The 25,916-nt window shown below is 41.7% G+C and overlaps 1 protein-coding gene across 3 annotated transcripts in view; it reads right to left on the bottom strand.

The window, feature by feature from the left end:
- PTPRG (protein tyrosine phosphatase receptor type G) overlaps positions 1 to 25,916 on the bottom strand; it is a 402,469-nt gene that overhangs the window by 101,247 nt on the left and 275,306 nt on the right. For all 3 annotated transcript variants that reach the window (XM_069028207.1, XM_069028208.1, XM_069028209.1), the window contains one exon: positions 10,607 to 10,673. In XM_069028207.1, the coding sequence (XP_068884308.1) occupies positions 10,607 to 10,673 (67 nt within the window). The remainder of the gene's footprint in view (positions 1 to 10,606; positions 10,674 to 25,916) is intronic.

Below are 25,916 nucleotides of genomic sequence, written 5' to 3'. Positions count from 1 at the left end.
AATAAACAAAAGGAGGGAACAGCTGCAGGCAAGGCAATTTCCCTGCCATCCCTGAGCATTTATCCTCTGCAGTTCATGTTGACTCAGAGGCTGAAGCACCCTCTCAGCCTGTGCAAGGGTGCTCACTGCCTCTGGGCAGGCTGACACGCGAGGTCTCCCAAACATCTCTATTCCTTACTTTCAATATCCTGCATGCCTCAAACAGGAGTCCACACTTGGGCAGAGGGAATTTTTCTTTCTGTCTCACCAGAGCTGCTGAGCAAACCCACTGCCACCCACTCCCTGCCCCAAAGAAGGAAGAAGCAGGTGGGCTAGTGATTGATACACACATCTTCCAGATAGGATGAAGTCTGCAGAATTCACTTCCAAAGCATCCCACAGTCTTCTAGAAATCTTGATCAAATCAGGAGTTGCCTAAACCTCTTAGCAGCAGTCTGATAATATTTTTTAACTCCACTGCTGCTGCATGATGCCAATGATACATACACTTCAGATAGCTTCTATTTTCTGCTCAATATTAACAGGTCTGTGACGTTTTCATAGCTTTTAGCATTCCAAAATATGAATAATTCTATTAAAGTCAAGGCAATACTGCAATCTCTTAGTGAACAATTCCTTTCCTTCTAATCCAAGTAGATTTCGACCACATCTGCATCTCCAAAAAGGAAACAAACAAATAATAATCCACATTTTTTCCTCATCATAGCATACCTCTGTGAGAAAAAGTGTGCTTAAATAATAAATACTAAAATATATATGATTGGCCAAAGTTCAAAGAAATTTTAATCAAGAAGTCATAATCACAGCAAAAGGTCGCATTTAATTTGACTGGCTCATTTTTATGCAGAAAAACTTGGTTAGAGAAACTAGAAACTCAGTCACAGGACTTGATTTCCAAATGTGGTACACAAACCTTGACACTGGATTTCTATTTCATAGCTGTCTCTCTCTATATCAGCACTCAGCACACAGTGAGCCACAATGGATCCAAAAGTGTGTTTGAATATGCCAACATCCCCTGCATTAACAGCCAGTGACTACACATGAAAGACCTGGGAGGCAGAGGCACATTTTGAAAATGTTGCAGTTAAAATTAAGAATTTAACTATTTCTAACTTTTGTAACCTTTTAATTACATTGATGGAATCACTTAAGATGCTGGACAAATGCTTTGTGCAAAACCACAAATATGGTATCCCTTCATCAAAGGATGGCAGGAAAAGGAAGCTCATTTTATACTTCCAAGGATTTTTGTGCCATATGCTGACAATATTATATTTTAATAATTAATTGTTCATCAAAGGAAAAGATGAAGAACAGGGATGCTAAATTCAAAGTTATTCAAATTGCAAAAATGAATAATGCATGACTTTTATATTAAATACACACTGTATTAAGTAGTCTACATTTCATCCAACTCTATCTTTCATTTTTAAACATTTTGAACTACAATATGAATAATCAAGTAAAGGAAGCTTATTTAGATAGAGAAATACCTTATTTGAATGCAAACTGGAAGTATCCGACTATGATTAATTTTTGGTTATCAATTAGGGAAGGTTTTTTCCTAAGCACTTGGGAAGTATTTCTCAAGGAAAAAGTAGCTTTGCTAATACACAGTTTAAGTAGGGCAGGGTGTACTCGATCTAATTTTTCATGGCTACAAGCAACGCTCTAAGTTTTCATTAATGAATGCCAAAGATTAAAATGAAAAAATACATATAATTGGATTAAAATGACCACTAAAATAGATGATAATCAATTGATTATGCTTCCATAATGTAACACTTTTGAAAACATATCATTCTTTTGTATTGCTTGCCATCTAGATGCATGGTGCAGAGTTTTAGAAATAGGAGTCACAAAGATCTTCCCTTGAAGCTTAAAGAAAAAGGGACTTAGAAACTCTGGTATCTGCCTGCTATATCCTTCAAGAGCATATTGAAACAGTAAATGCCATGAAATTAAAGTTCCTAAGAGCTTGAGACAGTTTTGAAAATGGCATTTTGAAGTCATATAATTTTAAAGACTTCAATGTTAAATCAGTTATTGTTGTTGGTAAAACTGTAAGGAGAATAATTTCCAGGCTAGGCAAGAACATTCACTGATTATCACAGAAATATTTTATATATATATATATATATATACACACATATACATATACACATGTGTGTGTATGTATATATAGTTCACCTAAATGAAAAAGAACAAGGTTGGAAATAACAACAAACCTTTCCTCACTGTCTTTTATGACCAGCTTCTGTTTCCCTTTTACGGGCATGAACTGTGTCCAGGAGGCTGGGAACAGACTGAGTGGAGTGAGGAGTTTCTAGGAGGGAGGAAGTGGAAAAGGCTGGGAACTACATGGTTGATGAGACAGCATTTGCTGACAGGTACTAGGAAATAACTGGCAGACAAAAGCAAAAAAAGACAGCAAAGCAAATGTGTTCACCTGCAAACACCTGTGAACCACTGCAATCAATGCTGCAAAACTGACCCACATGAGCCACCTACTTGCTCTCACACATAAACCAGAGCCCTGCAATGGTTTCATCTGCTGGTCCTTGTCCTCCTCCCATCTCAGCACCTGAGCACCATAGAAATATACACAACCAGGACAGCAGAGCCCCAGAGATCTTGACCTTGAAGACAGGGTATACAGAGTATTCCTCTGGGAAAGAATAATAAACCTGCTGCTGCCACCAGTGCTCCCAGGTGATGCAGCAAAGAGCAGTATCGAAAACATCGCCCCACTAATGCAGACAGTTTTATCCACAGGTAACAAACAGCAATGCTTTGTTTACAGCACCAATGCTCAGAAAAACATGTTCACTCTAATACCTCAAAGATAAAAATAGCAAGCAGCACAGATTCATTGTTGACCATTAAAACAATGAATGTGGCATTTAAAATATTGAGTGTTCCACAGTATGAAAAGACAATATTGTATTTCAACTGTTACGTTCACAAAAAACAATTAACTGACCCAGCTGGTAACATATTTGACCTTCTGATACAATATTCACATCCACCTCTTGGGTCTGTCTCCCACAACAGCACTGTGAGAAGTCACACCCAGCAAATTCTTTGTTTGGGCTGAAAAATCTACCCAGCATTTTGTATGGGCAAAGGGCCATTTTCTGCACAACCTGACCCAAAGGCAGGGCAACTGCAAATCAGACACACTTTAAAAGCCTGACCTATTTACACTCTTTGTCAGGTCATCACCCTACTAGGTCTGAACTAATACCAAATTGTGCACAATAGTTTATTGAGCAGAGGAAAAAAACAGATCTTACACCAGATACCAGCAGTGGGTCTCCACCAACTACTGCAGTTTTCACAAGCTGGTGCCAACAAATATTATACTGAAAGAGCCATCAGTTGAACATTTCGCCTTCAAGGACTTGCTAAAAATATATTCTGTCAATCACTTGATAAAGATAGACCTAAATTTTAACCAAATCACTAGAGTAAGAGGCTTCTTGAGATACGCAGGTAAACAGCACACAATTATCTGTGATCAAAACTCTTTTAAATCTAACAGGAACTTGGATTGTACATCACAAGAAAATAACTATATGCCAAGTCCATTTATATCACATGGAATGCTTTGGGACTTTGATCATGATTTTGTGTAAGAAAACAGGAACTTGGCTGCATTGAAAACAATATCTTAAAATGAGCTTATTTCCAAATTTAACGTATGTGCAGTGCCTGATGGGTACCCAGCTACACTTTGAATAACTGAAATCTGCAATACCAATATGAAGAGCTTTGAAAATCTCCCAAATTTGTTAAACAATGTTATTGCCAATTTCATTTTCACAATGAGCCAAGACATTCTAAAGCTTCTGCATTCAAACATTTAAAAAGCAAACACACAAAATAATCAGAAGGACACCATGTTGTACACCCATTGAGCCAGAACTTCTCAGATAAAGCAGGCAGCAAAGCACAGCCAAGGACCAGACTCACGGGGGTGATTTTAAAGATGAGATTACAAACATTATATATTACTTTAACTGAAAGGATCATCAGATGAGTGCTTGCTGTGTAAATCCTGCAGGAAGAGCAGTATCTGACAGTCCACTGTACTCAGGGTAATTCTCGTCATTTACTGTGCAATTATTTTTCTCACTTTTATTTAGGTTTTTTTTAAAAAAAGAGCCTCTGCTGAGCAATGTAAGGAGCTGTAAGGACACAGAAAGCACAGCATGGCAGGGAGGAGGGGAATGAGATAATAACACAGTTGTGCAGACTAATTTAATCTGAGACAACCAGTGAGAGGTACAAAAAACCAGGAGGAAAGAATAAAAAAGGCAAGTCTCTTATTCACAGAAAACCATTTCCATGCCACGTGTTGGTCTAAAGCTTAATTTTTCTCACTCCCTTTCTTAAAAGAGCTTAGGAGGAAAAGGTTTAGCTGCAGAGAAGAGGTCTTAACACTTTAAAGAAGGAAAATGTTATTCTGAACCTTTCATGCTGAAGCAGTACTGATGCAGAGCAGCTGTTGACATTTTAGAATGGGATGAGACTTCTCCAGGTTTCACAAAACCTAACCTGAGGCAGACGTACATGAGGCTGGACAGGTAAGGAAACTAAGAAATACAGAAAAAGCACCAGTGACAGGAGGAAAAAGAAACTATGACAAAGTTTAGAGAAGAGGAGGATCCCTGGAAAAAGCTGGACCCTGGCAGATGGTAAAGTGAAGGAGAAGTGCCCAGAGGAGCATGGATTGTTCACATCTGCTTCAGCAGAGCCAGAGCAAAACCACATGTTCTCAGACTTCCTCACCCCTCTTTTCTCAGCAAACATCCCCAAAACCCACCAGCATAGCACCCAGCTCTTACTCCCTGATTTGTTCACATTCAGCATCAGCTTTAATTCTTAACTTTTAACAAGTGCAATATTTTTTTAGCTTGAATTAATTTTTTTGTGCAATCTATTAATTCTCTGTCAGCTTGCTGGTCTTTACTCAGCCGTGACCAGCACTGCTTTCTGCAGAGCAGACAGGTGAAGGACCAGAGATTTCCAACACTTCCATCATTTATTCCTTTAAATGATATAGACCCTTGCAGCTATGCACAGAGCTGCCCTACATAAAGGTGTGAACTTATCACCTCTCCTCTCATCTTCATTTCTCACTTCCCTCCTCCTCCCCTTTGCTCCACAGCAATCGTGTCCTGGCCCCTTTCACAGGGCTACTCTGACTGTGAACACAAGAACAGATCAGAAAACAAAAGCATATATCCAGTTCATCCCTGAGGAAAAAGAAATGCTCCTCCATGTTTCCTTCTCAGCTTAATGTATCGTGCTGCTCTCAGTTTGATGGCCCTTCCTTGTTCTAAATTGAGCTGCTGCTTTCTTCAAAGTTTTACTTTCAAAGATGAGGTTTCACAGTATCACATCTCACCTTCACCCCTCTCCCCCACCCTTCTTCTCTACAACCCCATGATATTTGGCATAGAAGGCAAACAGCTTGTCAGGCGGTGTTATGGTTAAAGTTCAAAACAAAAGAAAAAACCTGTCATGGTGCTAATAGTGTTTTCTTGTTATTATGCCTTCTGGTGTGATAGATCCACAGGGTAACTAACACCGTCTAGATTGCTTCCTTTTTAGTGCTGATTTATTTTAACATGTTATTCACTGATGTTTCACCTAGGACAACTGGAGAGATGTGCAACATATTTATTCTCTATCCTTTTTCATTATTAAAGCAGTTTTTTCCACTGTATTTTGGTAGGTTCTCCCCAGCAAGCTCAGAAACTTTAGCAGTCACTTGCCTGACCACTTCTGGCCCATTTGAAGGGAGATCCAAGACTAAGTCTGTTCCATGCTAGGTTCCAGTTATAGCTTTTAAAGACTTTTTTCAAAGCTCCTTTTTAAATCAACAAAGGTTCCTCTCCTCCCATCACCCCACCTCATGTTCACAAACAAGCAACACATGCCACTGACTTGCTTTGTACCTAAGCTTTTGATCTGGTAGCACTTTGATTTTCAGAGCTCACATATGACAAGGAAGGGAATAAGAGCCTCATTTTTGTGACATTGAGCCTTTTCTGCTGTGGTAATTTATTTGTGCTCTGCTAATAATTTTCTGCTGATCCGTGTAGATACTTGATGACAGCCACAGAGAACAGGACAGAGTGATAAAAACATAGTTTCCATCACCTTGAAATCTTTTCCAGGGGCCTGGGGTAGTGTGGGCTGCTGTCCCCTCTGACAACACTTTGCCTGCACAGTAAAGTGGGACTGTGGCACTGTGCAGAGCACCTGTGCCAGGCTGGGAAAAGGTGAATGTCACACAGCCTCCTGTTGCAGCAGGGATTTCTGCAACGTGTATAGACAGCGAGGCCTGTAGAAAAGAAACAGGGACTGATTCTTGGTAGATGTTTCAGAGATCTTTATTTTCCAGCTGCACGGCCGGGGGACTGCCGAAGAACTCCGCAATCACAGGACCAGAGGGTCCTCCCCACACAGGGGAACACAAAACAACCAACAGGGAACAGGATTGACCAGGGAGTAGGGAAACCCTGTAGGCCCTGCCTCTACTCCAGGGTCCCCTCCTCTCAGACCCCATGCCAGGGGGAGGAACCCCAATAGCCTCCAGCACTGGGTGCCACCCCAGGACTGACATCAGGGAAGAAGGCTCATTTTAATGCCTTGCAGGCAGCTGGTAAAAACAAGGAAAAGGCTTCTCTAAGAGACTTACATACAAAATGGTACCAAAAAGGTCAAATCAAAGACAGCAAATGTGGGAAAAGCAATGTTTCTGTGCAATAGCTCCATCCTGCCAGGTGTTCCTCTGAGACCTTGATGGAATGTGTGGCAGACAAAAGCTTTCGTAGCCATTTTAATGCAAATCAACTGTATAACACAACCTGGTATTTCACAGTCCCCTATTCCCACAAGGGCACAATCATTCTCTCTGAGGCCTCACCAGATGCCTCAGCCCTCGAACAAGAGTAGCTCCTTCCTGCCCTGTCATTCTCAGCATCACGAAGAAGGAAGAGGAGCAGAGAAGGGCTCAGGGCAGGGCACCCAGCCAAGCACATCGGCAGCAAAATGGGCAGAAGAGTCAGATGCGCAGCACCAAGACTGCCCCATTTGTGGTGCAAGCACAGCCAGGCACCAGTAACTTTTTTACCTATGATCCAGCTTCAATTAACAACATGCATCATCCATCCCACCAGAACCAGCATTGCTGATGACCCTTCCCACCAGCTTTCATGATAAGAGCATTTGTAGAGGAGCTAAAAAAGGCCCCCAGCAATCAGAGCTGAAAGACACTGGCAAGTCAGCATCAGAAAATCCAAATTCCAACTGCTTGTACCCCATCCCTTTTCCAGGGAGGGCTGCCCAGTCCCAGCTGTCAGTCCTGGCTGGGCTCCGTGGCAGACATGCTTGCCACGTGCCCTGTGGCAGGAAAAGCAGGAGTGAGAAGAGCAGGCACCTGGCTGGCGGGAGGTGTGACAAATCCTTGGCAGAGCACAAAACCAAAAGCAATTTTAAAATCAGCAACAAGCATTTGACAGGTCCTGTGAGAGCCTCCTTGGCGTTCCTGTGCTGCTCTTTGAGGGCGGATGCAGGAGTTGGGAAGCGGTGTAGGAACATCCTGTTCTGCAGGAAGAACATGGTGCAAACCCCAAAGCCTTATCATAGATACATCAGTATGTTGTTTGGTACACCATGGTTCCCCTTCCAGCTAAGAAACTTTATATGGTTGCTCATGTAAAATTAAGTTTAATGTGGCATTAAGATTTTACAAAACTCTGCCTGGAGATGAGGAAACAGTCAACTAAGTAGCAACTATTCCTGTATTGATTTTTATGTGTATGTTTCTCTATCATTGTTACTAAGCTGGTGACACCGTGAAGGGCACAATTATTTATGTTCCATTGAATTAGTAAGTAATTCAAAACCCTGATGAAATATCAAGCAAAAATTGCTTTTGCTTCTACAGAAATACTTCTGACTTTGGAAATATCCCTGGAAGAGCAATGTAAAAATACAAGAATTCACAGAAAAAAAGGATACAAAAAAATTTTTAAAAACCCAGCTCATCACTCATGAGTACCATCTCTCTATCTACCTGAGTGTCACCAGATCTGTCACCATTATGAGGACAGGCCAGTGTGGGAGCCCTGTAGAGTGTGGTGCAGAGTGGAGTCCCCATACAGGACCAGGCCTTCTAGTAAATGCCAAAACAAGGATGATGAGGGTTTGTGTGTGTGTGTGTCATTCCCATGTTGAAAACTGAATGCATGAGAGGAAGGAGTGACTGTTCAGCACAACCCAGGAAACACGCTCTGCCAGATGGAGGGAGGGGGACAAGAAAACTTCAACATTTGTATGTATTCTTAATTTTTACATTATATGTATGTACCTCTGTATTGTGACAACCCCCTAAAACCAACAGGGTAATGGAAATATTATAAAATGCAAAGAAACGTAAGGTTTCAGTTTTGCCTCCTTTTGTTGGATCCCTACTTGATCCAACGACTCGATTCAAAAGCCGCAAGAGTTTTCCACTGTATTTCAGCCAAAAAGTCTGTGTTGCCTTAGGGTCCCAGTTGAATACAGCCAAATGGAAGGCAGGAAGAAGCTTTTCAGATAAATTCATAAAACTATGCTCATGTAAGATGTAAGTAAATCGCATCAAGAAAAGAAATGAGAGCATCTGGAATAAAACCCTCACATCTTTACTATTATTCTATATAATAACATTAAAAGAGAGATATGATACAACAATTCTTCACTGAAGCGTTCTAGCAATATTTAAGTTAAAGAGAATGAGCTCTTTCAACAACTGCTCTGCAGGAGGAAATTCCCTTACTCTAACCACCAAAAGAGCCTTAGAAAAGGCCTTTAATCAGGGCCTTTGAAACAGGAAGGAAAGCATGATTTTCCTCTTTTTCTTCCTTAATGTTTTGAAAAGGAAACAAGCTACTGAAATATGTCAAGTGGTTTCCTTTACTTGAAACACTAGCAGACCTCTGTGCATTGTGTGCAAAACAAAAATAAATGCCTTTTATCCACCCAGATTTTGCTGTGGGTAAGACAGTACAGAGATGGACTGATCATTATGTGGTCAGGGAATCACAGCCTCGGGACCAAGTCACATCCTACCCAAACAATTAATTTTGGGAATGGAATAATCCTCTTAGGAGACACTGGTGTGATTATCAAGGAGTGGCTGTTTTATCTTCAAGGAGCAAGAGAGGGAGCAGAAAAACCTGATGAGGTGGCTAAAACACTGTGTGCTGGCAGGGGGTTGGGAGTCTTGGAACAGAAAGTAGATAAAGAACAAAACTAAAAAGAGATCCCAGTCCAGTTAAACGGCAGCTTGGCTGCACTGTCAAATTAAACAGACACTGAAAAAAACCTTGCAGCCTAATGCATCCCAGTGTTGCTTTTGCTGGCCTGTTTTGTTACCCAGTGGGAGCGAGGTAATAACTTCTATTTTTGTGGAAAACAGCACCAGTTTTTCAGCTCAGTGTGTTGTTTTTATTTCATGGCAGAACACTGCAATTTATAAGCAGCAAAACCTAAGGAAAATTCTCTAAATGAAGGACTTTATGGCATGTTATCATTTAACCCGTTTTTCACTGTGTTTGGATTTATTGGCCTTCCCAGTTGCAATGTTAAATGATTCTGAAAGTAGAACAATTAATCCAAAATCCTATTTGTTTTAATTTAACACTGTCAACTAGTTTTAGGTTTGCAGTCAAGAGAAAAAAAGTGCCTGTTAAGCTCTACAGCAGCAGCTAATGTCTAAAGACAATCCTTAGAAAAGGTGCAAAGCTGTTTTATCACAGCACTATAGATGGAACGGAAATTTATTATTGTACTGAGCACCATTCCAGTAGGTGCCTTTTGAATTACAATGAGATTATTAAAACTTTACAAATCATTATTTTAAAACCTGACAAGAGTACTTTGGGAACTAGAGCATCTTGATGTCATTGCTGATGATGCATTACCTGTGGTAAGGCTTCAGGAAAATTCCTAAGTAAAAAATCGGTTATAAAAGTATAAAATATATTAATATTTATTTCAGTACCTGCTGTAAGTTCAAGGATAATAGGTATATGCATCAGAACAGCTGAATGATCGTATTTATGCCAGCATTAGAAAGATGTTCATCTGCTGCAAAGTTTAATTAATTTTCATAGATAGTTAATTTTCTGTTTCATTATCAGCTCCCTAAATTTGAAAGACAAATAATTTATAAACAAATAGAAACTTCAGAGAGGTGTAGTTTTAGAGCAAACAGAAGATAAATAACAGAGTGAAGTATCCAGGCTGCCTTCGAAGTTCTAATACGAATGATAGATTGCAGAAAGTTGTGATTGATAACTTATGCATTCTGGAGCACTGACTGAAAAGAAACAAATTGTTTACTGCTCACCCCAACCCATTCTCAGGTAACAAATGACTCTGATCTTTACCAATCAAATAATTGCTGTGATGCCCTTAAACATCGGTGAATGAGGAATGTGTGGGCTCATCGTGTCCTTCCAGGGGTGACCTGATCCCTTAAGGACAATATTCCCGCCCCTCTCCCCCTCCCAACAGGTAGAAAGTTTAAGTAGCTACTTACCATGATGTACAACACCCTTCAATCCATGGATAATGGGATCCAGTGCTGAATTGTCCCTCTGACTGACCTACATGCAAAGGATACAGCATTGGTTACATCTACTCTGGCATCAGGCAGAACAGTCTCAGTTTAATCTTCTAAAGAGAAAAAAAAAGATGTTATCTAACAAGCTGCTTAGTACTCAAATTTACAGTGGATCTTCACCAAATGCCAAAGGGATATGGTGTAAAAAAATAAAGTGAGGAAGGTTAAATTAAAAAAAAAGCGCATCCTCTGCATTCTTTAAAACATTAACCACATTATCAGCCCTGCAAAGCCTAAAAACACAGGGCTGATTTTTCTCCATCTACTTCTGCCTTCATAGAGGAAAACTGCTTCATAGAAGAAGTCATCTCAGACCAGTTCATTCCTTACCCACATGGCCATAAATCTGGTGCTGCCACTGCAGTCAGTGAAGCTGGACCACTTTCAGCCCTAATGGAGTTGGGCCTTGGCATCTCATTGCTATTAATATTTTTAAGTTTATTTCATTTAGTGTCACTTGGACAAAGGAAAGGCAATAAAGCTCTCTGAGAGGACCTAGAAAAAAATCATCAATTTTTGACAGTGCAACTGCCTGCACTGCCAGACCAAAACCTGCAACATTCCTTCTGTCACTCAGAAATTCCCACATCTTCCTCAACAGTGAGATCCAGCAGCAGAGGAGAGAAAGGCAGCAGGAAGGATTAACCCTGTTGAGCTCCATGACTTCCAAATTAAATCCGTCACTTCAGTCACTTACTTGCCCACAGCCAAGGAATTTACAACCAATAATGCAATTTTTTTTTTTTTAACCTTTTGCCTCTTCAGAGGTATTGAAGGAATAACTCACAGTTTCTGTGAACTTGTTCCATTATTTAAGGTATTTGCCAATTTACTTTTGGGAGATAAATACTGCCATGTATCTTACTGATGGGGTACATTCTTCCTTTTTTTCCCACCAGTCAGCTTCAGAACTTGAGCAATATTGATAATTTCTGGATGGACAGCTCCTAATGGGCAACATATGAGATGCAAAAGAGCTGTTTTGTATTTTACTGCTTGCTGATGACCTCCATGTCATGAGGAAAAACAGAGTTTAATCACATTATGGCTGTGTATTAATGTATTTGGAAAGGACTGGAGACAAAAGAAGAAAACCCTGAGAAAGGGAACACACTGATGTGTGAAGGGCAGAACCAGCTTGGAGCTGTTCCTAGGAGGAGGACATCAGTGACCACAGCACGTCCAAAAAAAGTGCTGTAAAAATATCACAAATTTTAATGGTCTGACAAGAAAACTGGAGTCCACTGCCCAAGTTTTGCAAGCACAAGCACCTCTCATCTTGTCCCTCTTCCCCATAACTAATTAGGAATCTTAGAAACCTCATTATCTTCTCAGCCAACTGCATAGAGATAAACCACAACAAACCACTTTTCTGTTTTCTGTTTACTTGCCCTTTGAACTACTTTGCTGTGTTCAGGACACATTCTCATTCACTTCTCTAGAGACAAAATGGTTTGGTGTTGTAAATGGAAATTGAAAATCCTTTCCTCATCACAGTACCCCAGAACTTGCAATGATCATCTAGGGCAAGAAATGCAATAAAATTATCAAAGCAGCAAAAGCAGCTTTGAAATATATATAGCTCAGATGTTACTGGACCATAACACCACTAGCCCTGAAGGCTGCAAGCTCTTTGAAGCGTGAACTTTTATATGCCCAAAGGGGTGCTCTGTACACTTTGGATCTTGTATAAATAATAATCACAGGACAGTGGACCCAATGACGCACTTTGTAGGTTCTGTCTGGCATCTGACGAATCAAAAAGAAACACTAAAAACACAGAGCCTGTTGTGAGACACATTCCTGCATCTTTTCCATTTATCCAGGTTTCTCTCACCATGGGCACCATTGAAAAATAAATCATTAAAATGCTACCAGCATTTAAGTACAAGAATGCAAGAAAATCTTGCTCTGGACTTTAACAATGTTTTAGTTATCGCTGCCTAACCATAAGTGGTAAAGAGTTTTATTTTGTTTACTTTGGTTTTATTTCTGGTGACAGCTGCAATCAGTTTGAAGAAAGCAAATAGACAGAAAGAATCATAAAGGTTAGAACTCTTCCTTTTGGGATTTTGTGTCAAAGTAGATCAATCACTAACCTCAGCCCTGGCAGCGCCCCTTTAATCTGCTGAGGTGGTGTGGCTGTATAGCTCCAGCCATGCAGCGTCTCTGATATTCTGCCAATGTGCTGTGTTCTTCAACAGCACAAAACCAACAGGCATGGGATTTTTATGGAGGCTGGAAGGCAAATGCTCCATGCACCTGTAATCTTGTTTCCTCCAGGGGTATGGGGAGTGGGATCTCATGTTTCTTTAAAAAATATATTCAAACAAGTACCACTCGCAGAGATGTCAGTTCAGACCTGCATGGGATAAAGCTTTCTTTCCCTTCCAGATGCTTTCCCTCTTTTTACCTTCCATTCATACACAGTTCTCTCATACTCCAGTACAGCTGTTTCAGGATCTTGGCAAGACCAGTAGAAAAGTGTCCAAAAGTTTTCTCATTTTGTGGAAGGGTTCGGACTTCAGAACAGAAGTTTTGTTACATTTTTTTCTTCTTCAAATTCTAAAACAACCCAAAAAACGCACCTTGAATTTCATCTCTCTTTCTCTCTCTTTATTTTTTCACTTCTCTGTATCCTTTTTCTGCCCGTGTTCCAAGAGGAAAGGAGGTTTCCGAAACCCAAAATGTCAAGTTCTATCCCCATTGCTGTATGTCTCTGGTTTAACTGGCCTTCAGCTACCATGCTGGTTGAGATCAGAGATTCACCCATAGAAGAATCCTGTCTCTGAGAACAGCTGATACTTAAAAGAAAGAAGGGCAGAAAAAAAAGTGAAAGGAAAAAAGGACAAAAATCTCTAGAATAAGAAGTGCCCTTCTGACCTACTTTATTAGTCCATGTCATGAAGCTTGAGCTTATATCCTCCTACAAACTGTTTCTAACTTTCTTTGTTATATGGGTTCCAGACATGTATTTTTTTATCTTATGAACATATCCTGAAGGAAAACAGCAATGAATTCTTCAGATTGACTTTACATTCCACATTTCTGCTGATACCTTGGAGAATTAGAGAAAGATCACACATCTGTAACTGGATCTGGGCGCTTTGGCTTCACCCAGCATATGCCTACCTAAGCTGGGCAAAGCTTTTCTTTTCCTGTGAGTGAAGAGCCATGAGTTTCCCCCTACTTCTTCAAGATCTTACTGGAAGAAACACCAAGAATGACAATTTCTCAAGCCACAGGAATTCCAGGCACAAACACAAGCCTATGATGATGCAGAGTGAGTATTAACAGACAGATGGAAAAGCATCCTGAAATTACCCTAAAATAGCCACAGTACCACTACTACAAATGTTGTTTCCTGTACAAGATGTTTTTGCTCAAGACTGACTAACACTGTATAGGTCTGCAGTAAACAGATTAAATAATGCTTGTGTGCATCATTTATAATTGAAAAATGCCTGTAATCCTCTTGAGCAGAAATGAATAGGTAACTATCATGCTAAGCGCAATGGAAAAACAAACACAGAGATATCATTAAGCAGTTTCCTGTGCTAACAGAGCTCTCACCACAGGGTAAATATGGGATGAACATGACATGAAGAAGCAAAATCTCTTGTTTATTGTACCCTTTGGGTGACTTCAATACCTGGTACACATGCCATTCTGAATAGAAAGAGTGGCTTGATGTTAATGCAATAAACAAACCAAATATTTGCAATATGGGAAAAGGCAAGGCACAAGTGACCCCATTCTGCAGTCATAAACCAGCTATGTTCTTCCCATGAAGTCATGGTGAAAATCATACTCTAGACAGGTTAGATTAACTTACAGCTCCTGCATCTGATGCAGGGACTGAGAAATTACTCCTTCTTCAGTGAACAAGGCTGATCAGTCATGAACTCTATTGACAGCAGGGTTAACACCTCTCAGCAGCCCAGTGTGCTGTCCCTGTGCTTGAAAGCGCTGTTTCTACAGCTGTACCCTTGAAGGCAGGCCAGGGAGCTCAGCCCCTACTCAGGATAACATTAATACTCCAAAGAGAACAGTTCCAGCGACTGAGCAGAGCAGGAATGTGACCAGAGGACAGACCAGAGAACCTCAGCCAGGCTGACCATGCTAGTACAGCCACCAAGCTCAGCATGTCCTCATGAGTTAAAAAACACCAACCCATTCTCATTCTCTATCACTCACTGTAGAGCAGCCAAAGCTCTCTGTTCACCTGATTATTTTATAGGACAAACTCAGAACCTCCTGAAGACACTGATTTATCAAAACTCAGAAGACTTGTAAAGTGTTAAAATCTATACCATAAAATCCATATACCACATGCTATAAAATTAAAGCCATATGCTAAAGTAAGGTAAGTAATCCATGACCTGTCCTTCTGGTGGAAGCAGTTCTATAAATCTGAAAAAAAGGATCTCAGCAAAAATACTGATCTTATCATGCTTATTTTAGAAACACTGAAAAGTAAAAACAGGGAAACCCCCAAATACACACTGAGGAAGTTAGAGAGACCACACAGCAACACCAGACCTTAACTCTAAGACCCTTGACCAAAAGGCCAGACACCCCTCAGTGTCCAAAGCTCCAGGCAGCCTCTCTGAAACCCAGATTATCTTCCCACCAACCAAGGAGGTCTGGAGGGAGCACCACAAAGCCCTCTAATGATCACTGGTACCATCTACCTTGTGAGAAGTAGGCGAATATTAATTATTTGAACAAATCAGGAGTAAGGAATACATTTTCCTTTTAAAAATAAGTTTCAATAGATGTTGTGTGGAAGAAAAGGGTGTGGAGAAAAACGAACTGAAGAAAACCCACCTATTTGGGTTGATATACAAATAAAAAAATTGGGTTGAAAATAGAAATTTCTCTTTCATTTCCACCTTAAAAATATCTGGCATTTAGACATTAAACTGTCATACATTTGCAGCAACTGCTTTCAAGCTCATTAAATGGGCTCACAGACAGTATTGCAAAGCACCTCAAAGTGAAGGAGAATGCCACAGACGCCTATATTGAAAGGTGAAATGACATGCATTCTGTGCAAGGCAGAGGAAAATGAATGGCAACAATTTTGTGATACAGTACCTGTGCCTTTCCCCTCCGAATAGTCATATAATTTACTTTTCTCTCCCACTGCAACATTTGGCCCTTGACTTGGAAACTAAATCTTCAATCGATCAAGCCTTACCCATCTGCTAAGTAAAATGGCCAAGAAAATCTGCATGCCTTGAATTCGATATAGCCAGCTGTTCCCAGAGTGCTGAGCATTAACATCCAGAGACCATCCTCTCATGCTGCAAAGGACGGTGTCTGCCAAGGATGAATGACTTCATACTTAACCATGGCAGCTGAAGCCAGTGACAATGGCTGACATAGAAGGATGCCAATATTATATTCCCCCAATCATGTGTCTTCAGCTCCTATACAGCCTGCAGTTAAGATATACAACTCACTCCCCAAAAACCTAAGTCTCCAAGCACTCTGTACAAACAACGAAGAAGAAAAAGAAAACTATTATAAATTAACTAGGTTGCAGAGATTAAATTTTCCTGTAGGGTTTCAGGACAATCACCATGGTTAAACAATTTATTCTTCTATCAGCTCAGTGGTGTTGGACAGATGCCAGTCCCAAATCTCTATGGGAAAGGACCTGATTTTCAGTGGTTTAGAACAGAAATTAGAGGAATCCCATTAATGCAAACACTGCACCACACAGTATGTATTTTAACATCACAGAAACAGGATTTAAAGAATCCAAGATAATCACTATCAAAAGAAACATTCTTCTCTCAGTAAAGGGAAAGCACTAGGGATATTGCTTGTGAAGCTCTTCAAATCCGTGTCTTTGGGGCCAAATAATTTCAGGGCTAGCTATCAGCTTGGGTATGCCCTACTCCCAATCCTTCTGAACAACAATGGTTTAACCTGCATCAGCCTGCAGCACTTGGAAAGGACATCCTGGCCTTGTGGTCCACACCCTTCTGCTCTGTACTAACTCTATTGTCCCACCTCTTGCTTCTCTCCCTTTTGAAGCCCACACTGTAAAATCTGACTGTGTATAAATATCTGTGTCTTAAACATTACTGAATAAAAGGAAGTGAAAGATTTCAGCCGGATCTGGAATGTGGATGAACAGATATGAAAAGTTTACATGTGCTTTGCTTTGAAATAAAGTAGGAAATATTTATCTGGAGCTTTCCGGGAGAACTGATGGGTGAGAAGGGATACTGGTTGACACAACAGCACACTGAGCTATCTGTGAAGCCAAAAAAATGCTTACAGAGCTCCCGACATAGTGATAAGCTAGATTTGGTGCTCTAAGTTTTTCACCTTCACAAGCACTAAATGATCCAAGAATGATATATTCCTGCTCCTCCACAGACGATATTTTCTTCCATCTCCCCCATATAAGCTATAATTACACATCTCCCATATGAGCTGATGCAAAAGGACAAATCTGGCCAAAAGCCTGCAGCCTGACAGAGGTGAGCAGGGAGGCAGAAGGCATTTGCTGTGTAATGAATGGACTGCCCAAAGTCAGTATCCTGCAGAATACATTTGTAAGGGAAAACAAGAAATGGGAACAGCCCCCTCAATACTTCAAGTTTCTACTCATGCGTAGAATCAGAGAGAATAACAGGTACCCAGGCAAGATGTGGCACTGAACCTTATGGTGGCACATGCACTATTTCACACAGATATTACCATGACCTTTGATTTCTATAAAAATGTGCATTAGAGCTGATTTTGCCTTTGCCTACAGCAACTGGTTTCGGGTTTAGGGATTTGAAGGCAAACTCTGTTGCATTAAATTTGGGTTTTGGCCTTCAGGTATCCTGCTATGAATGAAAATATACTGAAGTCATAGAGGTGCATATGCTGGAGAAGGGGGTGTTCCTAAATGTCTCATTCACTATGTTGTTTGAAGAGAAGGGAAAAAAAAAAGTTAATGAGTCTTCCAATGATTATTTTAAATAGAGTAATGGGTGTGCATTGATCCTTCTAGCTAATTCCACTTAGAATAATACATCATTCTGACCGAAATCTTGCTGGTGATATATTAACTTCATATTTTACTACAGCTTTGGAGGGTATCTACTAGCAGGGTATATTAACTAGCAGTGCCAAAGAGGAAGCTGCATTTTTTCCTTTACTTTTTTGAAGTCCAAAATGGTTTTAAAAGCTATTGAACTAACTTTGGGGTCAGGTGTTCTGGCTGTCCCTCATCTTTGGTTGAGCACAATGAAACTGTTTGCAACCACTGCTCCTCACAGCCTTTAACTCAGCCCCAACATCACTTTGTACCTGCTGCCTCTGGACCTGAGTTAGTTACAGACATCCTGGGACAAGGATGGGACAAACTAGGTTATAGATCAGCAACTTCCCCTATCATTATATCCAGTAGGAATGCTTGAAAACACAAGCAGCATAAATAGTCACTTTTACCACAGGCTGGCTGAAATACCAGTGTCATAAAAAGAGCAAAGCACTGGCTACCAGAGAAGAACATTGAGCAGAATCTGTGTTGGTGCAATGTCCTGACACAAGAGACTGTCTCAAAAAAAGCGCAAGACCATGAAACTCCGAGGTAGAGTTAAGTCTGCTTAATAACTCAGCTCAGAGTGCTCTGTGTTTGTGCACACTGAGTTCCTTTGTTAGCAGAGAGGAACACTGATCGTGCATTGTGACGATCAGCAGCAGCTGATTGGAACACCAGGCTGAGGAACATGCTGCATCTCCCCCTCCACAGCATTTCCTCCATTCACTGTCACAAGATTTGCAATCAGCACCATGGTAAGAAACAACAATATTTTCCTTTCTTTTTGTAAGGCACTCTTTTGATCAAACTTTGACTTACTCCACTGCTTAATTAATTAATTAATACAATATTAATTAATTAATTTCCCCAAAGCATTCTTGCACAAATGCAGCTAATTTACTGCAAGTCAATAGCACATTCAATTAACAAATTACTGAAAGATTTTAATACACATATATCTAAGGAAAAACAAAAAATATGTACAGCCCAAAAGCACAATCCGATTAGAGCAATAGAATATCTCAGATACAAAGTTCTGTAAAAGACAAAAATGTAATTTCAACACAGAGGAGAGGCAGCTTCAGTGGCAGCTTCTCAAAGCTGGGAAAGCTTGATTGATAGACTTTACCATCTGCAGCTGCACAAAAAAGGGCTACAGTAGCTGCAAGTTTATTTAAAGCAATTTCAGTGCACTGAGCCTACTTGTTCTTTGAGAAAATAATATGATTTCTTCATAGAGCATAGAGTCTACTTATTTAAGCAGCAGTGTGCAAGATCTCTCAATCCTACCAGCAGTTCATCTGGAAAAATGACACACCAGGGGGTAACATTTTATCAGGATGGAGGCTATTTGATAAAAACTGCCATCAGTTATAAGCTGTTCTCATCATCTGAGTTTAAAAAAAAAAATTTAAAAGGGTTAAAAAAAAAAAAAAAGAGTTGGGCCTCTTTTAGAGTTTTTGCAATTTGCTCAATTTACAGTTTTTAGGTAAAAATAATCATTTTGACCTAAGTAGGGAGGAAAACAAAATGGTGTAATGAAAAAATATAACAAGCACTACAGCCAGATCATCTTACAACACCCACTCCTTGATGTACAGCTTCACACATTTGGAGAGGCTAAACTCAAAACTGTGAAACCACAAATGGAAGCTAGCTCTCATTTTCTTCTGCTCCTGGCTTGAATTTGGTACAAAATTGTGTAAGTGAGGAAAAAATATCTCCAGCTTTTTTTTTTTTTTTTTTTTTTTTTTTTTTTTTTTTTTTTATGAAAATAAAGCAATGAAGTCTGATGGCTAAACAGGAAAATTTCCTGGGCAAAATGCAAAGGCTGGAAAGGAACAGCTCAGATGGACATCTGGAACTCCAGTATTTTGCAAAGGTTTAATTTAATTGCTCCAGCTAAGCTTGCCTGGGATGCAGCAGAGATTTCCAGCCTTTCTCTCTTTTCCAGCCAACACAAAGAATCTTGATGAGAGGGGTCACATCAATCACTCCCTTAAAATGAAGAAAAGGAATCATCTCAGCTACCCAGCATCTTTCATTCATTCTACAAGAAAAGTCCTGTCTTCTTCTCTCCCAGCACAGCCCTGGGCTCCCTCCAGCCAGAGAGTACAGATGACTCAAGCCAGCATCTATGAGTCACACAGAGGATGCAGAAATGTCAATTAAGTTACACAGTCACTTCCCTAATGACAACCACACCTCAGTTCAGAATTAAATTAGAAATCCAGTGAATACAAATTATTGTAGGGCAGATTTTTTTTTTTTTTTTTGATCTTATGCTTTGAAAAATCAAATTCCAACACAGTTTGTTTGCTGTGCCTTTTATCTCATTTCTAAGGAGGTTGGTGTGAACTGGCCTCCCAAAACTGCAGCAGGAATTTTTTGCTACACCAAACTCCCCATTTCTAATGCAGCAGCCATTGGCTGGGAGGGCTCTCAGGCTTACAGGCATCTTTGTGGTACAAGGACAAAATGTTAAACCACTGCTTTTCATTAATACCTTCCAGCACAAAAGGACAACTATGATGCAGTCTTGTATTTGTAATTTTCTTTCAAGCAAGTTCTTCCATATTTACATATATTTTTGTAAATTTGCAGTATCGTATAGTCCTTGCAGGTGTGTGCAGCTTTGCAAAATACTAAGAATGTGCACAGCTCGGTGCTCATAGTACCTAAAGCAGAATGCACCTACTAATCCCCAGAGTTTCCTCACTTCTGCCTCCACTTTTATGCCTGAGTTGCCTCCCTCTCCCATCACCCACCTGCTACATCCTCCTCACTGTCTCCTTCCACCCAGTGAGCTGTTTCTGTCTCCTCAAATGTTACAGCATCCTCCCTTCCCAAACTGTTCCACATACCCCCTTAAGCATCCTTCCACAGCTCTCCCACCTTTTCCTCTCCACCTCCTGCCTCTCCAAGGAAGTTCCTCTGCTCTTCCACCCCCTGAGATGTTCATGGAGACAGGAGAAAGAAGCAGGTTTGGCTACTATGTTGCTTTTGCTCAGCCTGGTTTTTGGTATTGGGGGCCACAGAGGTGTCTCCTGTGAGAAGCTGCTGGAAGCTTCCACCATGTCCGGCAGAGCCAATCCCTGATGGCTCTGAAGATGGACATGGCACTGGCCAAAGCTGGGCCAATTAGAGATGATGGGAATGCTTCTGTGATAACATACTTAAGAGGAAAATCAAAACTAAGTGGGGGCAGTTTTTCTGGCCAGAGAAGAGGAGGAGGTGAGAACATGTGAGGGAAACAACATGGAGACACCAAGGTCAGTGGAGAAGGAGGGACAGGAGGTGCTCCAGGTGCCGGAGATGAGATTCCTCTGCAGGCCATGGTGAGGACCATGGTGAAGCAGCTGTGCCCCTGCAGCCTGTGGGGATCCCTGGGGGATGCAGAGATCCATCCACAGCCCATGGGGATCCACAGGGGATGCAGAGATCCATCCACAGCCCATGGGGATCCCCGGGGGATGCAGAGATCCATCCACAGCCCATGGGGATCCCCGGGGGATGCAGAGATCCATCCACAGCCCTTGGGGATCCACGGGGGATGCAGAGATCCATCCACAGCCCATGGGGGAGGTGCCCGTGCCAGAGCAGGTGGGTGCCTGGAGCAGGTTGTGATCCAGTGGGAGACCCGGTGGAGAGAGGGGGCCCTGCTTCCAGGCTGGAGCAGCCTGTCCTTGGAGGACAGCACCCCGTGAAGAGTGACCCACACCCAGCAGTTCTGGGAGGACTGTTTGCCTGTGGGAGGGACTCACGTTTCAGCAGTTTGGGGAGGACTGCTGCTCGTGGGATTTGGAGCCACGCTGGAGAAGTTCACAGGGAACTGTCTCCTGTGGGAGGGACCCCACGGTCTCACAGGGAAGGACTCCCCTCCCTGAGCAGTGGGAAAAAACCTCGGGTGATGAACTGACCAAACCCCCATGCCCTGTCTCCCTGCGCTGTCGGTGGGAAGGAGGGAGGGGCTGGGGGAAGAAAAGGTGCTTTAAGGGCTTGTGTTACTTCTCATTATCCTCCTCTAACTCTGTTAGTAATACATTCACTTTGTACCTTTAAGTTGAGCCTGTTTTGCCCTTGGAGTGTTTTCTCCCAGTCCTTAACTCATGAATGCTTCCTTAATGTTTTTCTCTCCTCTGCCCAGCTGTGGCAGGGAAGGGTGAGTGGGAGGTTTTTGTGGTTGCCTGGCATTTGGCCAGCATCTAACCACGACAGCTACCGAGGATGGTCAGTGGGTTTGTCCAGGGGAAACCTGGATGCCAGCAGACAGGGTCCCAAGCGTACCAGCTCCAGGACTGCCAAGGGCTCCAGAGCCAGTGGGAATGAAGTGTGGGTGCACCAAGAGCCAGTCACAGGGCTGTCACTGGGCAGTCATAGCAGTAGAACTCCAAGAAGCAGGTGAGAGAAATGACACAGTCCATCTCAGTCTTCTTCAAGCCACTGAATTAAGAGTGGCAGGATCTGGCCTGCATTTTTTTTTCTCAGCTGCTTCTAAACTGCTCAAGTTCCTGCAGCAACAGAAGAACAGCTCAACCCCTCTGTTTCACCTGGTGTAACACTAGACAAAACCAGTGAGGATCATATGTCAAGATGTTTACTTTTCACTTGGTTAGCATGACCCAACAACTCACTCAGTTCCTTAAAAAAAAAACATTTCAACAAGTATCATGGCTCATGTTTAGAAGAAATGGGGAAATTTTGTGCAGACAAACAGCACTTAGAACACAAGTGCATTAAAAGCCTGGCAAACATTCAGTTTGTGGCAGCAGTTTCTTCCTCTTGAAATACAAAGAAATACAAAAACTAACATGACGTGTGCTTGTTTCAAGATGTTCTACATTTCAGCAGTGGCAAAGTGAATGCTATTCAATCACAGTGATAGTCTTAAAGCCACAGAACTCCTCAGGATGCTCTAGCCTTCATGCCTCTGCTCCACAGGCTTCTTATGGCTTTCCTGTGCTCCTGTGGCGCATGACCCATCTATGGAGGGCATTTTCAAGCTCTGTCTCTGGTCAGGAAGCCCTCCTCCTACAATGGGTATAACTTCAAAATTACCAAAATCTAAAAATCTCAGGGAAAGTTACGAGAAAAGAAATAAAATACAACTGAACAAGATTTAAAACGAAACTTAAAACGGGGTTAGAACAAAAGGTGCTCTTTGAACAAGTCTAGCCTGACACAGAAGGGTGAAGATTTTTCCTGCAGGTGAATGTACACAGGAATGCTCTCAGGAAGATTCTTCCATCTCCTCTCCTCCTCTCTGAATCTGCTCGCCAGAAAACCTGGCTATTAATTTGAGGTGTTTCCTTATGTTTCCTTATTCTTTTTTCTTTCTTCTCACACCCAGCACTGTAACTCCTGGCTGTCCACAGCTCATGAACACTGGTTATGATCTGATCACCCGTGCTGTGGTAGGTCAGCTGGACCATCCAGGCTCCTGGCACATGCTTTGCCACAGCCCCAGTTTTGGTGTCGACCTCTAGAAAAGTCTCTTATCTCTCTTAAAACCTGTCAGGCTGCATGGTCTCTTGATGTCACCACCCTCATACAACCACCTGCAACTGACACCACAACCTGCATTAGGTTTTCCCCTGCCAAAAGCCTGATTGGAATGGAGGGAGCTAAAGAGCCAACACTCTGGGAAGGCAATCCACAGAGGACTGGCACTGAGGGAGACCTTCACTGCCACCAGGCTGCACAGCCAATCCTATCCAAAATGCATGAGACACAACACAGTCAGAATTCCAGCCCAGCTGTAACAAGCACACAAGGAGCATGGCACTGCTGGCTGCTGTGAGGATGAGAAGCTTTCCAGAGAAGCACCACTGCCCAGAAGCTCCATGCTGGAGCATCCCATGTTCCCTGGAGTCTGGTCTGTACCCCCAGCACACTGGTAGGATGCACCTGCACTTGCAGCTCTCTTTACACTCAGATTTTAAGGGGGACAGCAAATATTTTAATATTTGACATGATAACAAAGGTATAAAAAAAATCTCCTATTTTTAGGGGCAAGACACTGTATGTCTCAGTTATATGTCTCAGATACAATGCAGGAAGGAAGGAAGGAAGGAAGGAAGGAAGGAAGGAAGGAAGGAAGGAAGGAAGGAAGGAAGGAAGGAAGGAAGGAAGGAAGGAAGGAAGGAAGGAAGGAAGGAAGGAAGGAAGGAAGGAAGGAAGGAAGGAAGGAAGGAAGGAAGGAAGGAAGGAAGGAAGGAAGGAAGGAAGGAAGGAAGGAGGCACTTTCTAAAAGGCAAACATAGGCTGGGCACTTAGGGCACAAATGCAGCATTTAAAAAAAATTGCTTCTGATACAAGAACATCTGAGAGAGAGAATCTCCACAGCTCAGAATGAATTTATACAGTCTTTCAACAAGTCTATTAGAAGGGTGTGGTAGCAGCCAGCTGTACAGCATCCACAGACCAAGTTTCTCTAAAACCTGAGTGCCCATATGGCCCTGCAGCATACTGAGGTGGTGCCACCTACCCAGGCATCACCCTCCTCTCCCACCACGATCTGTCCATAGAAGGGGATTGCTATCAGCCTGAGGGGTAGTGCAGAGCTGGCCTGGATAGTAAGTGAGTTCAGACTTCAAAATGATGGATGTTCCCATCCACAACACACGGACACCCAAACAGCTCTACCCAGACGGGTTTAAAAGCCAGCTTTACTTCTGGCCTTTAATTCTCTGATGAAGTTATGAGCAGGGACAAGTCAAGCCACAAGGCGGGGTGGGGGGGGCTGCATGCTATTAGGAAGGTAAGCTTATTAGCTGAAATGTAATAAATCTCTGTAGATACCTGGAATAGCAGAAGGCAACAGTTTGCTTCGGTGTATCACCAGCAAGGAGCTGGAAAGAGGAGAGCATTCCAAAATGTTAACCTAAAGCTTCACTTGACTGGTATGCACTTTGGGAGAGTACTTAATAAGACTGGTTCACCCAAGATGGGGAACTATCTGTTTGTTGATGCCTCCCTTACTTCTTACACAGGCATGTGGATAATGCCATACAAACCACAGATAAAATGCACCAAAAAATTTGCTAGCTTAGCTGTTAAGGTTATGGACCTTTGCTTTCTAATCAACACTTACCCATATAGCTGTTTTTAAATATTGATCTGATAGCATGATCCCAAGGGAAAATAAATATCGAAGGGGTGATTTAATTCAGTCTTCCTGGTTCCTGCATAACCATGATCCTATTTCTTCAAAAAGCCAGAAAGCAGTAACTTAAGTGAAACTTACAGATCAGATAATATATTTACAGCCTTAAAATAACATGAGACACACTATAAAATACAGAGATCCAAAGTTAATCTCTTTTAGCAATATTCTTGCAGCAAGTAAAGATGAATTTTATGGTGAAAAAAATCCATTTTATCAGGAGTCTGACTGAGCTTTCCCAGAACCAAGCTCCTTTCTAATGTGGTACATAATTTTACTTTACTCATAAAGAACACTTTGCCAAATCTCCAGTTAGGCTTCATTTGATACAGCAGAGATGTTTCAAAACCAATACACTCTTTCAGAAAGTCTCTTTAGACTTGATAATGACCACGTTTCAATGCATTTTTGATGCACAGAAATAGTACAGTTACAATCAGCAGCTAAATACTGTTCTGATGGTGTCAGTCAGGAAGCTTTTCCTTGGCTCCTCAGAGCTGTGAAGCAGTTGCAAACACCATAAGCTCATAGGAAAAATCCTGCTCCATCAGAACTCACTATTCAGAGGCGCTGAACAGATTTAAGCAATCTTTACTTAACACATTTCACTTTTCTGCATAGAATAAGATGGTGAACAGCATTCTTGACTCTCACCTATCTCCAGCAGAGCGTAAGAGCACATCCCAGCTTCTGTGCTGGTTTTGTTCTGGAAACTGATACCAGCACACCTGAACTTTAAACAAAGGGAGGTTTAAGTTACTCAAACCAGGACCACTGAGCTAATTTGGAACTCATCACCTTAGTCAAATTAGTATGCATTTCAGTGAATCCCAGATGTAGAAGATATGTCTGAAAGCTACTATAAAGTTATGCTGTAAACAGGTTCCTGGGTTTACACATCCTCAACTCCACCCCATAAACCTGAAGATTTCTGATTTAGATTCACAGGAAGTAAAACATCAGGTACAAGGATTGCTCTGGAGAAGCCGCCATCTCAGCTGCAGAGT

The sequence above is a fragment of the Aphelocoma coerulescens genome, chromosome 12 (assembly GCF_041296385.1).
Source record: "Aphelocoma coerulescens isolate FSJ_1873_10779 chromosome 12, UR_Acoe_1.0, whole genome shotgun sequence".
NCBI lineage: Eukaryota > Metazoa > Chordata > Aves > Passeriformes > Corvidae > Aphelocoma > Aphelocoma coerulescens.
The sequence above is the reverse complement of the archived record's forward strand: the minus strand, read 5'-3'. Positions and strand labels throughout refer to the sequence as shown.